The 12,992-nt window shown below is 40.3% G+C and overlaps 1 protein-coding gene across 6 annotated transcripts in view; it reads right to left on the minus strand.

Annotated features, from left to right (window-relative positions):
* Positions 1-12,992, minus strand: part of LOC109926683 (ERI1 exoribonuclease 3) — a 204,221-nt gene that overhangs the window by 44,446 nt on the left and 146,783 nt on the right. For all 6 annotated transcript variants that reach the window (XM_048602398.1, XM_048602397.1, XM_048602399.1 and 3 more), the window contains one exon: positions 781-880. In XM_048602398.1, the coding sequence (XP_048458355.1) occupies positions 781-880 (100 nt within the window). The remainder of the gene's footprint in view (positions 1-780; positions 881-12,992) is intronic.

Consider the following 12,992-nt stretch of genomic DNA (forward strand, 5'->3'; position numbering starts at 1 on the left):
CCATCTTCCTTCTCATCTATCTGCTCCACCCTTCCCACTGACCTATCTCTACAACCCCTTACCTGCATCCACCTACCTTCCCCCAGCCCACTCCCTCCATTTATTTCCAAGCTCCCTTCCCTCTCCCCAGTCCTGATGAAAGGTCCAGACCCAAAACATCGACTTTCCTGCTCCTGATGCTGCCTGACCGGCTGTGCTCCTCCAGCTCCACATTTTATCAACTCTGACTTCCAGCATCTGCAGTCCTTTCTATCTCCTAAGATCAAAGCACCTCATTTCTACTTTATGCCAAAATTTGTGAATAGATTTTACAAACCTTATTCATAACAACTTCAACAGAAAGGAAAATTAACTAAGTACATAAACGGAACAAATCTGCTTGCTTTGCACTCACATCAAAGTTGAGCTTTACCCCACTATGCCTTATTTCTGGTAGAAAAAGAAAAGTACCAAGATCATGAGGGAGATGCAAATCACATTACATATTTTGCTTGTACAAATCATTACTGCAATCATCTTTTGACTAGCACCATTGTAAAATTTAGAATAACAACCTCATTTCACAAATATACTCCAGGCAACATATCAATAAAAAGGCAATTCTAATTATTGAACTGCATTGTAATTGGGCAATTCAGATAATGTTATTGCAGGTTATTTTGATTAGGAGCAACTCACCAATATATCCAAACAACTCAACAATTGGACTTGGACTTTCCTTCCACATAATTCCATGGTTACGTGTTGATTTTAGATGAATGGTAAATTTAATGTACTCACCAATCCCACTATGTAGTTTGCCAATATGTTGCAAATTCAAGCCTTTGATCATAAATGGCAGTCCACTCTTTGGATAATCGCCCATCGCAAAGCTGTATGCCTATGGGGTGGTTCAAAAAAAAAATGAAAATGTATAACTAATGAAGAACTATGCATATAACGCAAAATAATGTCAGTGCTGGAAATCTGATAATGTTGTAGAAATCCTGGAAAGCGTTCAGCAAATCTGGGAACATCAATGGAGAGAGAAATAGAGTTAATACTTCAGGGTAATGACAGTTCATAAGAACGGGTAGTTTTAGAGATTACGAGGGCTATATTGGCTAACATTGGAAAATAGAAGTAGGCATTATGACTGCTTCCAATGCAGGCAGCTTCCTTGCTCTGCCTGCTAATCTCCATGTCTGCTATGTGCCACCAATGTTAAACATGATATTGAGTCACTGCTTGCCTCAGAATGAGACCCAAGTTTATGTAAACCTAACGCCACTTAAAGCTAGCCTGAATTGCTTAAAGCCTGTTGGGAAAGGAGGTGAATTCTGACTGGAGCATGTGCTGGAACATTTGTGGAAAGGAAAGTGAGGAGAAAGAATAGTAAGTTATGCTGCAACAAAGGAGAAAGTCAGTACCAACAGTCTCTGACAACGCACTCAATGCGTTGGTGGAGAAGGTGGAAAGGGAGAGTGATCTATCCACAGGGGGCCAGCAGCTAGATCTCTCTGCCTGTTAGTAGCACTACCTCTCTGTCTGTTAGTAGCACTACCTCTCTGTTTATTTGCAAAGGGCCTCAACCTGTGGCCAATTGAGGGCATGGAATGGACACATCAGGTGGCTGCTGCACACTACAGCTTGTTCGTAGCTCCAACACTCCCACCACCCCTGTCCCCATGACCCCAATCCCATGATCTTCCCAAAAATACCATTACCTTCTCGCCAGTGCTGTTCTTTATGTCTTCGTTACCTGGGTGTCCAGTGACACTACATCTCAGGCACTGACCACTGATTCACCAGCAGCCTCAGGCAGGATGGAACTTAAGTGGTGAAGCTTATGTCTGGACTAAACACTTGTTGGCGAGCACCTAATTAACTAAATGGTGCTTGATCCTGCAATCTTTTTCACGGGTAGGGTATTATCTTGAAGTCACCTGATATTTGTGCTAAGAGCACTAGTTCCGGTCACTGACACAGTTATCCCTCTCTTGCAGGGCAACTTATTTCATAATTAGAGGCAATAAGAGCTGACCAGTGGGGGACACGTGCAGTTGTATGCACTTGACCCAACAGAGGAGAGTGTTTGCCACCACAGCATTGACCATGACCAACATAGAGTTGAAACCATTGACGTTCCTCATACTTAATTCTCCTTCGCTCTTGTTATTCCTCCCCTCAGCTTACAATCTCTTCTGTGTGCTCTCATGTCACAGTGATAGCACCTCTACCTCAGGGTCAGGGGGTCTGGATTCAAGTCCCACCTGCCTGGATGTGTGTCATATCACATCTGATCAGGTTGATTAAAAAATTCAGAAGAAACTGTAATTATAAGCTATAAATGATTTCAGTATGTACCTTTCACCTGGCCTCACCATAATTTTTCGTGTGTTGCTGGACTTTTGCTCATCCAGGCAAGAGGCATTAATTACTTCAAACTTCTGATTTGTAGATAGTGGAAAGTCTGTGGGAGTCAGGAATTCAATTACTTGCACTAGAATATCAGCCCTGTTCTTGTAGGCACAGCTTTTATATGATTGGTGTAGCCAATTTTCTGGTCAGCGTAGAAACAGGATGTTGATGGTGGCAGATTCAGCAATGGTAATGCCACTGAATGGCAAGAGGAGACGGCTGAAATCTCTCGTTAGGAATGACCACTGCCTGGCAATTGTATGGCACAAATATCAACTTCCAGTTTTCAGCTTAAGTCTGAATGTTGCATTGGTTTTGCTGCATGCAGTCGTGCTCATTAGCTGTGAAACTGCATATGTAACTGAATTCTGCGAGCACTTGCAAACATATTATAAATGATTGTACGCTATTTGAACATAGACAGCATCGAATTCCTTTGGGTCATGGCACATCTCAGGGTTAAGACACAGTGCCTGGTAAAGAACAATCTACAGTCAATGACACCCTGCAGCAGGTATTGTCTACAATACTCACAAAAGTTACATGCTTACTTTGCTCTCTGCTTTCTGGAAAGAGAGATTAAAATGCATTCAGCACTCTTAGAATAGAGTGTATCAGTGATCTCCCTTATGCAACAGTGGCTGACGAACTGAGAGATGGAGCCCAGGCATAAAAGTTCATGGTCACCTCCACGGCTACCTGCAATGTTGTCTGTCTCGCTTTGAGACTGTATTCTTGCTGCAGCAGATGATAAACTTCTCTGAGGATTTCATGACGCACACACAAAAACGCAAACATTTTGATTTGATTTGATTTATTATTGTCACATACCGAGACACAGTAAAAAGTATTGTTTTGCATGCTAACCAGACAAATCATACTTTACATAATTACATCAGTTTATTAGAACAGAAGACAGAATATAGTGTTACAGCTACAGAAAAGGTGCAGAGAAAGATCAAATCTAATACACGAGAGGTCTGTTCATAAATCCGATAAAAGTTGGGAAGAAACTGCTCTTAAATCTGTTGGTATGTGTTTTCAAACTTTTGTATCTTCTGTCCGGTGGAAGGAGGGTGGAACAGAGTATAATTGGAATGGGAGGGGTCTTGGATTATGTCAGCTGCTTTCCTGAGACAGCGGGAAGTGTAGATGGAGTCAATGGAAGGACACGATTCCTCCACATATGAAAACTGAGTGGATATGCCCTCCTGCTAAGAGCCTTTTTCCTGTACTTCTTTCCCTCTACAAGCCGCTTGCCCTGCTTTCTGTCATTGCTATTCATACTCCACCATGTGTAATCCAAGGGAAATAAATGCCTCAGTACTCAATTCAGTTTGTGCAGAATTGCTGAAGTAAAGCAAAGCCCTTTTGCATGTATTACACCAGTCCATGTAGACTTTGGTTTCATGGAACTGTACAAACCTCTGAACACTGACACAAACTAGCTTGAAAATAGTTGATGATTGCTTTAAATAATTTGAGTGTTCAGATGCTAGCTGGAGAGTTCAGCGTCAGAATGACAATGCTATATGCTGACAGATGTCATAATCTGCCTAGTCTGCATATGTCTGCACTGACTGCTCGCACACTCCCACCTTCAGCAAAATGTCATCTGGCATAGCTTGTAAGTGTATGCACAGACCATACTTACCATCTTAGAACAAAAAGAGCTCAAAAGGTCTGGCAAAATCCATCCATATTTTGATGTCTAACACAACACAGGCAGGAAAAAGGAATGATCAAAGAATCTGCAATAAGGCTTTTCATCCCAAGGTTATAGCCACCCTTACAGGTAGTGAGTTCTAGATTCCAAACAACCTCTGGGTGAAAACATTTTTATTAATATCCTCTCTATACCTCCTTCCCCTTACATTAAATCCATGCACTCCCACCCCATCACTGATCCCTCTACCAACACCCCATCACTGATCCCTCCACCAAGGGGAAAAATTCCGTCCTGTCTACCCTATCCATGCCCCTCATAATTTTGCACATCTCAATCATGGTTTCCCCACCCCCCCCCCCAACACCTGCTTCGTCTCCTCTGCTGCAAAGAAAATAATCCCAATCTATCCAATCTCTCTTCATAACTAAAATTCTCCAGCTCAGGCAGCACCCTGGTAAATCTCCTCTGCACACTCTCCAGTGCAATCACACCCCTCCTATAATGTGGATTCCAGAACTGCACACAATATTCTAACTGTGGCTAACCACATCTTATACAGATCCAGCATTACTTCTCTGTTCTCAAACTTTTATCCCTTAGCTAATGAAGGCAAGTATGCCATGTGCCTTCTTAATGTTTATCTATCTGTCTTGTTTCTCTAAGGGATATGCATACCAAGGTCCCTCTAATCCTTGATGTTTCTCGGGGTCCTACCACTCCCCATGTATTTCCTTGCCTTGTTTGTCCTGCCCAAGTGCATCACCTCACACTTATCCATATTGAATGCTATTTCCACTGATCAGCCATTTATACCCTCATGAAATCTAATGTTATTCTCCTCACTACTTAAAATTCATCAACTTTTATTTTGTGGTAATAAATTAAGTGAATAAACAAGCAAATAAACAAAATCTTGACAAAGCAGAGGTGTCAGTGGCTCGGCAGACTAGTGGAGGGTGAAAGGCATGGAAAATCAGGTACGTTTAAAGAAGTCTCTGATGGCATTCTCCACTGACAAATTATGAATATCTTGGAGAGGACAGTGAACTATCAAAGAACATGCAGATCAATCAGCACTGCCATCAAGTCTTTACTTATTACTGGCCTGCCAGGGCAAAACAAGCAAGGCATGATAAACAATAACTGATCAATCATTCCTACAAAAATGTGTGTGTCACACAAAATTAAGCATGTCATCCAACTTCCAAACACACCAAGCACTCACAGTGGTGACAGGCCATTTCCTGCTCCACCGATGGGAAGGTATTTGGTTGACAATTAAACATGCCATGATACTAGCAAGTTCATGTGACTGAAGAGGTTGCATCCTTTTCTTTGTCTATTTCTGCAGAAGTTATTAACCTCTACAACTGCACTTCGGTTTAAACTCTTTCTCAGGGCAGGTGGTGTGGTAGAACTGCAGCTTGTGGGAGTTTATGCAGAACATTGCCATCTGGATAGCCGTATTGCGGCAAATATCTACAATGCAAATAATGATATTTCAAATTTGAAATTTCAAAGAAAGCCTTCGCATCTACCTCCTAAGAAGAACTTGCACTTATATAGTGCTTTGAATATAAGAAGCATCTCAAAATGTCAAGAATGATTAGGAAAGCTGACCAAATACTTGATTGAAATTGTGTGTTTCAAGAATACTTTGTAGAGAGAAAGGTGCAATGGCAAAGGGGTTTAGGGAGACTTTGCAGAGTGCAGCAGAGATAGCAAAGGCTGACTATGAAAATTCAGGCATTGTGAGAACACACTGGAGGTTGTACACATCATGTTTTATGACTGCTAGTAGAGATAATGAGATTGAAACTATTGTAGATTTACATTCAGCGATTAAAATAAATCACATTCACAACTCTGAAGTAGCGTTAAACTAGTATAACAAGGACACCTACTGGGCACTCACTTCTCACTACTGAAACTAGCTCTTTGTTTATTCTAGTTCATGGTTTGCCAATGCAAGTACCTGGCTAAGCCACATATCAAACAGTTACAGTCATTATTACCACAATAAATTGAGGGGGAGTTGGGTGCTTGCGGCGGGGGGCGGGGGGGGGGCGCGGTTTAGAAACCAAAGTAAAATACTGCAGAACATATTTTCTGCATTCTGCATTTTGCTTTGTTAAAATCTCTGCAGAGACTGATAATTTTTGAAGAGATTCAAATTTCTAATTATTGGCTGAAAGAATGACATGACAAGATTTCACAGCTGAAAACTTTTACTGCAACAAATAACCAAAATAAACTTGGTCCATCTAAGTGCCAAGTAATGACCATCTCCAATACAGGGAATCTAACCATTACCCTTTAATGTTCAATGCCATTCTACTGCTGAATCCCAAACTGTCAACATTCTGAGGGTTACCATTGACTAGAAACTGAACCAGGCCAACCTTGTAAATACAAGGGGCTAAAGGTTCTGCAGCGAGTAACTCACCTCTTGTCTCTCTAATGCCTGTCCACCACCTACAACGCTCAAGTCAGTCAAGTGTGATGGAATACTCCCTACTTGCCTCGATGAGCATAGCTCCAACAACACTAAAGACGCATGACATCGTTCAGGACAGAAAAGCTTGTTTGCTTGGCACCCCTCCATCAGCTTTCACATTCACTCCCTTCATCACCAAGGCATGCTGGCAAGCAGTGCATACCATCTACAAGATGCAAGCAGTAACTCACCAAGGCTCCTCTGTCAGCATCTTTCAAATTGATGATCTACCACTTAGAGGGACCGGGGCAGCAGATACATGCGAACATCACCACCAGCAAGTTTCTCTCCAAACCAATACACCATCCTGACTATATCATTGTCCCTTCACTGTTTCTGGGTCAAACTCCTGGAAACTCCTAACACCATTATGGGTGCTCCTACACATCAAGACTTGCAGTGGTTCAACAAGTCAACCTACCACCACTTTCTCCAGTGCAATGGGCAATAAATGCTGGCCTAGCCAGCAATCCCCATATCCCATGAAGGATTTTAAAATTACAATTGTTTAAATGCTATTTTCTTTTGGAAGGCAACTTATATTTTAAACCAGAAAAGCGAACATTCCCCTTTTTGTACTAATCACCCATTGCCACTTTCAGGGAATTACAGTCATTATAGTGAGCAGGCCATAGTCAGTCCCAGCTTTGAAGGGGTATCTGTATCCCTGTTTCACATAACTTTGAGTAACCATCTCCAAATGCTTGCCTCAGTTTTCAGACAGTTTCTTAAATCCAACACTGGCAGTGAGATCTGTTCTGATTATTCTTCTTCCCAGACTATGCCAGGTCAGACCTCGGAGAATCCTTCTAAGACTGCAGGATGTGTCTCTTCAACTAGTAATTGTTATGGCTTCTCACAAAGGCAAACAGCCTTTGTCTCTCAACAAAAACCGAAAGAACTGTGGATGCTGTAAATCAGGAACAAAAACAAAGTTGCTGGAAAATCCCAGCAGGTCTGGCAGCATCTGTGAAGGAAAAAACAGAGTTAACGTTTCAGGTCTGGTGACCCTTCCTCAGAGCCTTTTTCTCTACTGTCCAGACAGAATTGCAGTCTGTCTGACATCCTGACTGATTTGTAGGGAAGCCTGTAATCTTACCTTTTTAAAAAAAAGTTTTCTCTGCCATAATCCCCATAGCAACTCAAAAACGTTAACTTTGCATCCAGGCTGAAGTGCTAATTAGCTATCCTATAGCTCAACTCTTTGCAATCCAATATCTTCAATGCCTTTTTGGCCTTCGGAGATTCAAAGAGTCTACTTATGTCAGCTCCGAGATTGCTGTCATCATCTCCAAGTGTAAAAGCCTTACAGGTTCCTCTCAGCAAAGCAACCTGGGTCTTCATTTAACTTCTAACAACCCAGGCTTACATGATCCCATGAAGATACCTTAAATTTATAGCAGTGGTCGCAATATACAATAATTTTCTAAACTTCATATTCACGTTATCATAGAATCCCACAGTCTGGAAACAGGCCCTTCAGCCAAACCCTAAGACATCCCACCCAGACCCATACTGCTATAACCCACCTAATCGATACATCCCTGAACACCACGGGCAATTTAGCATGGCCAATCCACCTAGTGTGCACATCTTGGACGTGGGAAGAAGCCGGAGCACCCAGGCAGACACAGGGGGAAGGTGCAAACTCCACACAGACAGTTGCCAGAGGGTGAATCGAACCCGGGTTCCTGGTGCTGTGAGGCAGCAATGCTAACCACTGAGCCACATAAGGTATGTACCTTGTGACAATGAAGAACCAGCAACATATACCCTAGGTCACACTGATGCATAGGGTGTGATGATGTTTAGTCAACATCATTGTTCTCATTCTGTTTAGTGGTAGAGATTGCAGTGACCGGGCTACATTGCGAAAAACCTTCACGATTTATATTCAGTGCATTCTGCAGATTGTACCTACAGCTGCCATAGTGGTAGAAGGATATGGTCTTGAGTCCAGTGTTGGGGAACCCATCAAGTGAACTGCTGTCTCCTGAATGATTTCAAACTTCCTTAGTATTGTTACACCAGTGTTGTGTATCCAAACAGACTTCGTATAAGGATTCCATGATACTCACAACTTGATCCATGAAGTTGGTAGACAGCCAAAAACAAAATGAGTCACTTATCTGCATTGCTATAGTAGCCTTGGTGTAGTTCATTCCAGTCAACATCTTTTTTCCCCCAAGGTGTTGAAGAGGATGCGATTATGGGGAGGCGATGGCCCAGTGGTATTATCTCTGGACTGTTAATCCAAAGACCCCGGTATATTCTGGGGACCTGGGCTCAAATCCTACCATAGCAGTTGGTGGAATTTGAGTTTGACAAAAATCTGGAATTTGGAGTCTAATGATGACCATGTTGATTGTCAGGAAAACCCATCTGATTCACTAATGTTCTTTAGGGAAGGAAACTGCCATTCTTACCTGCTGTGGCCTACATGTGACTCCAGACCCACAGCAATGTGGTTGACTCTTAACTGACTCTTAATTGTCTCTGGGCAATAAATGCTGGCCTAGCCAGCAATGCCCTCATCCTGCGAATGAATAAATAAAAAAATCTGACAATGTTGCTCCGGAAATGGGTTAGTAATTGGCATTCTGAGTTGGCATTCCCAGCACTTACTGTCAGTATAAGCTGCATGTAATTTGTGTCTTGTAATAGCATTAATGAGACTACAACAGTTTTTGCTCTGATATTTTCACTTTAAGCATAATTGGTTATAAGACTCCAAAGTTTAACTCACTTTCAATGAAAAAACAAAAGAAAGTAAGAAAACACAAATTCTCCATTGTGACCAATCATATTTTACAATATATCTGCATAGTCTTCAGTTGACTCATGCAAGTACAGATGGTGCAGTACATTTAATGTATTATCATCCAAACAAATTACATTTTCAATTATCCACTTACTCTCCTCTCAACATGCAATTCCCCCCACTTATGTTCATTTCATTCCTTAGTGAGTCCAATCAAACATCCTCGAGCATTTCTTGCTCAAGAGTGGTCATGATTTCTATCTTTACGTAGGTCAGCTTTCTTCTCGTGACAAGTATACATCCACTAATGGATCATTCTTCTGATGAATGTAGCAGTTATTATTTACTTCATTGATGGTTATAGCATTTTCATTAACCTCAGTCTTGACCTTATGATCAAGGAAAGTTCATTGATGAAGCAGTTGAAGGTGGTTAGACCATTCTTTCAGCAATGGCTTAGGTGTCCAAAAATTCCTACCATCTTCCTTTATACCAAGTATAATTCAACCACTAGAAGGTTTTGCCTTTCATCTCCACTCATTTCAGTTTTGCAGTTTACTCTTAATCAATGGCAATAACACTTCATTATTTAAAGTCTTCCCTATAGGAAAACATAGGAGAAAATTTGTGCAAAGCAATGTTGAAGAGTGCTACTACTGAGCCAAATTGAAATCTAATCTCATCAAATGGTTCATGATTAACTACTGCATCTCAAATGAAATAAAGTCCTCCAGATGATTCCCATATGTGCAGTGGAACATGTACAACTGGTCCTATTGTGTTTTGTACTATTCTCTTCATCATAAGAAAGCATTATGACAGACACAGAAGTCCGAGTTGTTGATATAAGGAAGTCTGCATTGAAGGAAGTCAAGATCTCAATCTGTATTTAATCTGGCTTCCCTTCAAACATCAATAGGTGACTAAGAAATGTTCTGGAAATGATGATCCCTGAATATGGAGATAAATTTGTAAACCATGAAGAAGTATCTAGTATGAGTGCTATTCCCTACACTTTTCTTCCCCCTTAAGCAGGGTATGCTCATCAAATGAAAACTCAAAACTATGATTAGGAAATACAAGTCAGAACATATATAAAGGGTATCAAAAAAGATTGAATATGTTATAAGGAAGTAATACAGTAATGGGTTCAGATGATAACATAAATTGTGGTTTTTATGAACATCTTCCAAACCCTGAAATGTGTTGTATCTTTATAACACACTCCAACCTTTATTCCATTTTCAGTGAGACTTAACTTGCCATCTGCAGGCATCATGAACTGAAGTGCTGTTCTAGCACATGATATGTATTGCAGTGACATCAAGTTTTATTTTACTGAGTGTTAGAAGGGAATCAGATACCTATGACTATGATAAACCTTTATCTTCCTCAACCCCCAAAATATAATACGCAGTATAAATTTCATAGCAATCTTCAATGTGATAAAGGTTTCAGTTTGACAGCAGCTTTACAGGCATAGCAAGGGTGTAATTTTTATGTTCATGACTCTGTTGTGTGCTGATTTTTTTAAAGCTGTTAGCAGCCATCTGATAACTCCAGGGTTGAAATTCTAGCAAAGAATCATGGTCATAAGTAGTCAGATATGCATCTTGTCATTTTGCTCAATGGTCAACGAACATGCTAGCTCCGGGCAATTCCATGAATAAGACTACTAGTTCTCCAATATAAATGTCAGCAAAATGGCCTACTGCATTCTGAATAGCAAGTAGCCACAGGGGAACCAAAATGCAACACAAGACACGGGAAATGCAGTAGCAGTTGTCCGTGCGCAGTATTGTTATATGTTAGATTTGATAGATAAATTGTGCTTTTTAAAACATGCTGAATTCTCAATTCAAAACTTCGATATTTATTTGATCCTTGTATGTGCAAAATTCTACAACTGATGTCGGCTAATGAAAGAGGGGTCTGCACTGATGGCAAATATTTCTTTGGAGAAAAGAGCTTCTTGGACACCAATTGATTCCTAAAGTATTTAAATCAGTGTAAATTGGCTTTTTTTAAGTGGAAATTGCTTGATGAATTAGACGTTTATATTTCCACCAGTCTATTCTGCTTAAGCAGCTTCCACAGTATCAATCAATTCAAAGCTTTGTTTGGCACAGTTTTGAGAATGATCATGCACGTTTTAATCTGGTGATGGAAGAAATAGTCTTTGCAAATACGCAAAGAAAACCTGAAATAATTAAAATTGTTTGGACTGAGTTTTATTGTCAGTTGCTCTTTCAACTATTACACTTTTATTGGAAAAATAGATTCTCTTGTTTAGCTACCTGTTATTAGCAAAAATAATGTTGTCTTTTTTGGATCTTTTCCATCTATACTGTGAAGAAAAAATAGAAATGTTTCAGATAAAGATTAATGAGTTTCACAACTCCAGTGAAAGAGCATCCAATGCTACCAAAGGTTAGTGGAATTCTTAAATTCAAAAGAACTCCACAGCGACAGTGCCTGTCTGATTAACTAATCAGGTAAGCATCAGGCATTATTATTGTTTAATAACCAGCAAAGTGCTAAGGCCACTTTGGTGGTTGTATCATCATTAGCATAAGACCAGGGAGTTACAATTGCAGAACAGGCAGACCAAGATGCTGCAAGAGGGAGGGCAGGAAGTTGCTCAGTTACTGTACAGTTAACACATAGTCCAGTCTTGGTGTAAGATACATGATTCTTGGGGTAAAAATGAAGAAGCAGTGTGACATGAGCGGTGCTTGCCACTAACAGTATGATACCGTCAAGCCAAAAGAACATTTTGCTGAAAACATAAATTTTATTAATGTGATATATGAATTTCAATGCTGATGTGATGCTAGGCATGAAGGCTGTACATCCCAAAGACTGGCAGATCGTATCAACAGCATATGACTTTGACTGTTCAGAGCAGGCAAGGTACTGACTGTATCTAATCAGCCCATGCTTACAAAACTCAAAACACAGTGTCCAACATTAAATGTGATTCTCAAATGGGTAATACTTGTAAAATAATCTCCAGTGTGCAGCCTATTTAGGATTGTCAGTCATGTGCACAGTGTTGCACACTTCCATGTACTGGAAGTTACATATATTAATGACCAAAATATCATATACACCTACTGTGCCTGCTTCAACCCAACGGAACAGATGACAGCCATTGTTTCAGATGACAGCCATTCTCTAGTTCATTTCTCAACACCTTGACCACTCAGAGTCAACCTTCCTGTTTTAAAATTTTAAAAAGTGGCAGTTAACATTCATTTATCGCTTAACTCTGCAATCTTCAATGCAACATCTCTACCAACCAATCATACAGTATAAATGTTGTTTTCTTTTATTATGGTATTTCTTGAAAATTATCCTGACGAGTACAAGAATTAAAAGCAGAAGTTCAAATAAACTTTCCTAGAGTTTTTTTTTTTAAATAGCATTTTAAAATTTGGCATGGTTTTCAAATCTTCTTCCAGGTGAAATGGAGCAGCTTGCTTGTGCAAATAGAATGGTCTTGTGGCTTTCCATATCAGACACACCAAATACTGTGAAAGTGGCACGTTCCATTCTCCTATTGTAATACATGAGGCTGGCATTGGATATGACAATTTGTAAGCATCTAGTAGGTTTTTTTTTAAAAAAAGACGCAAGCTTTTTTTGATGACTGCTTTGTGGAA

This window comes from Rhincodon typus, chromosome 10, assembly GCF_021869965.1.
Source record: "Rhincodon typus isolate 14 chromosome 10, sRhiTyp1.1, whole genome shotgun sequence".
NCBI classification, from domain to species: domain Eukaryota; kingdom Metazoa; phylum Chordata; class Chondrichthyes; order Orectolobiformes; family Rhincodontidae; genus Rhincodon; species Rhincodon typus.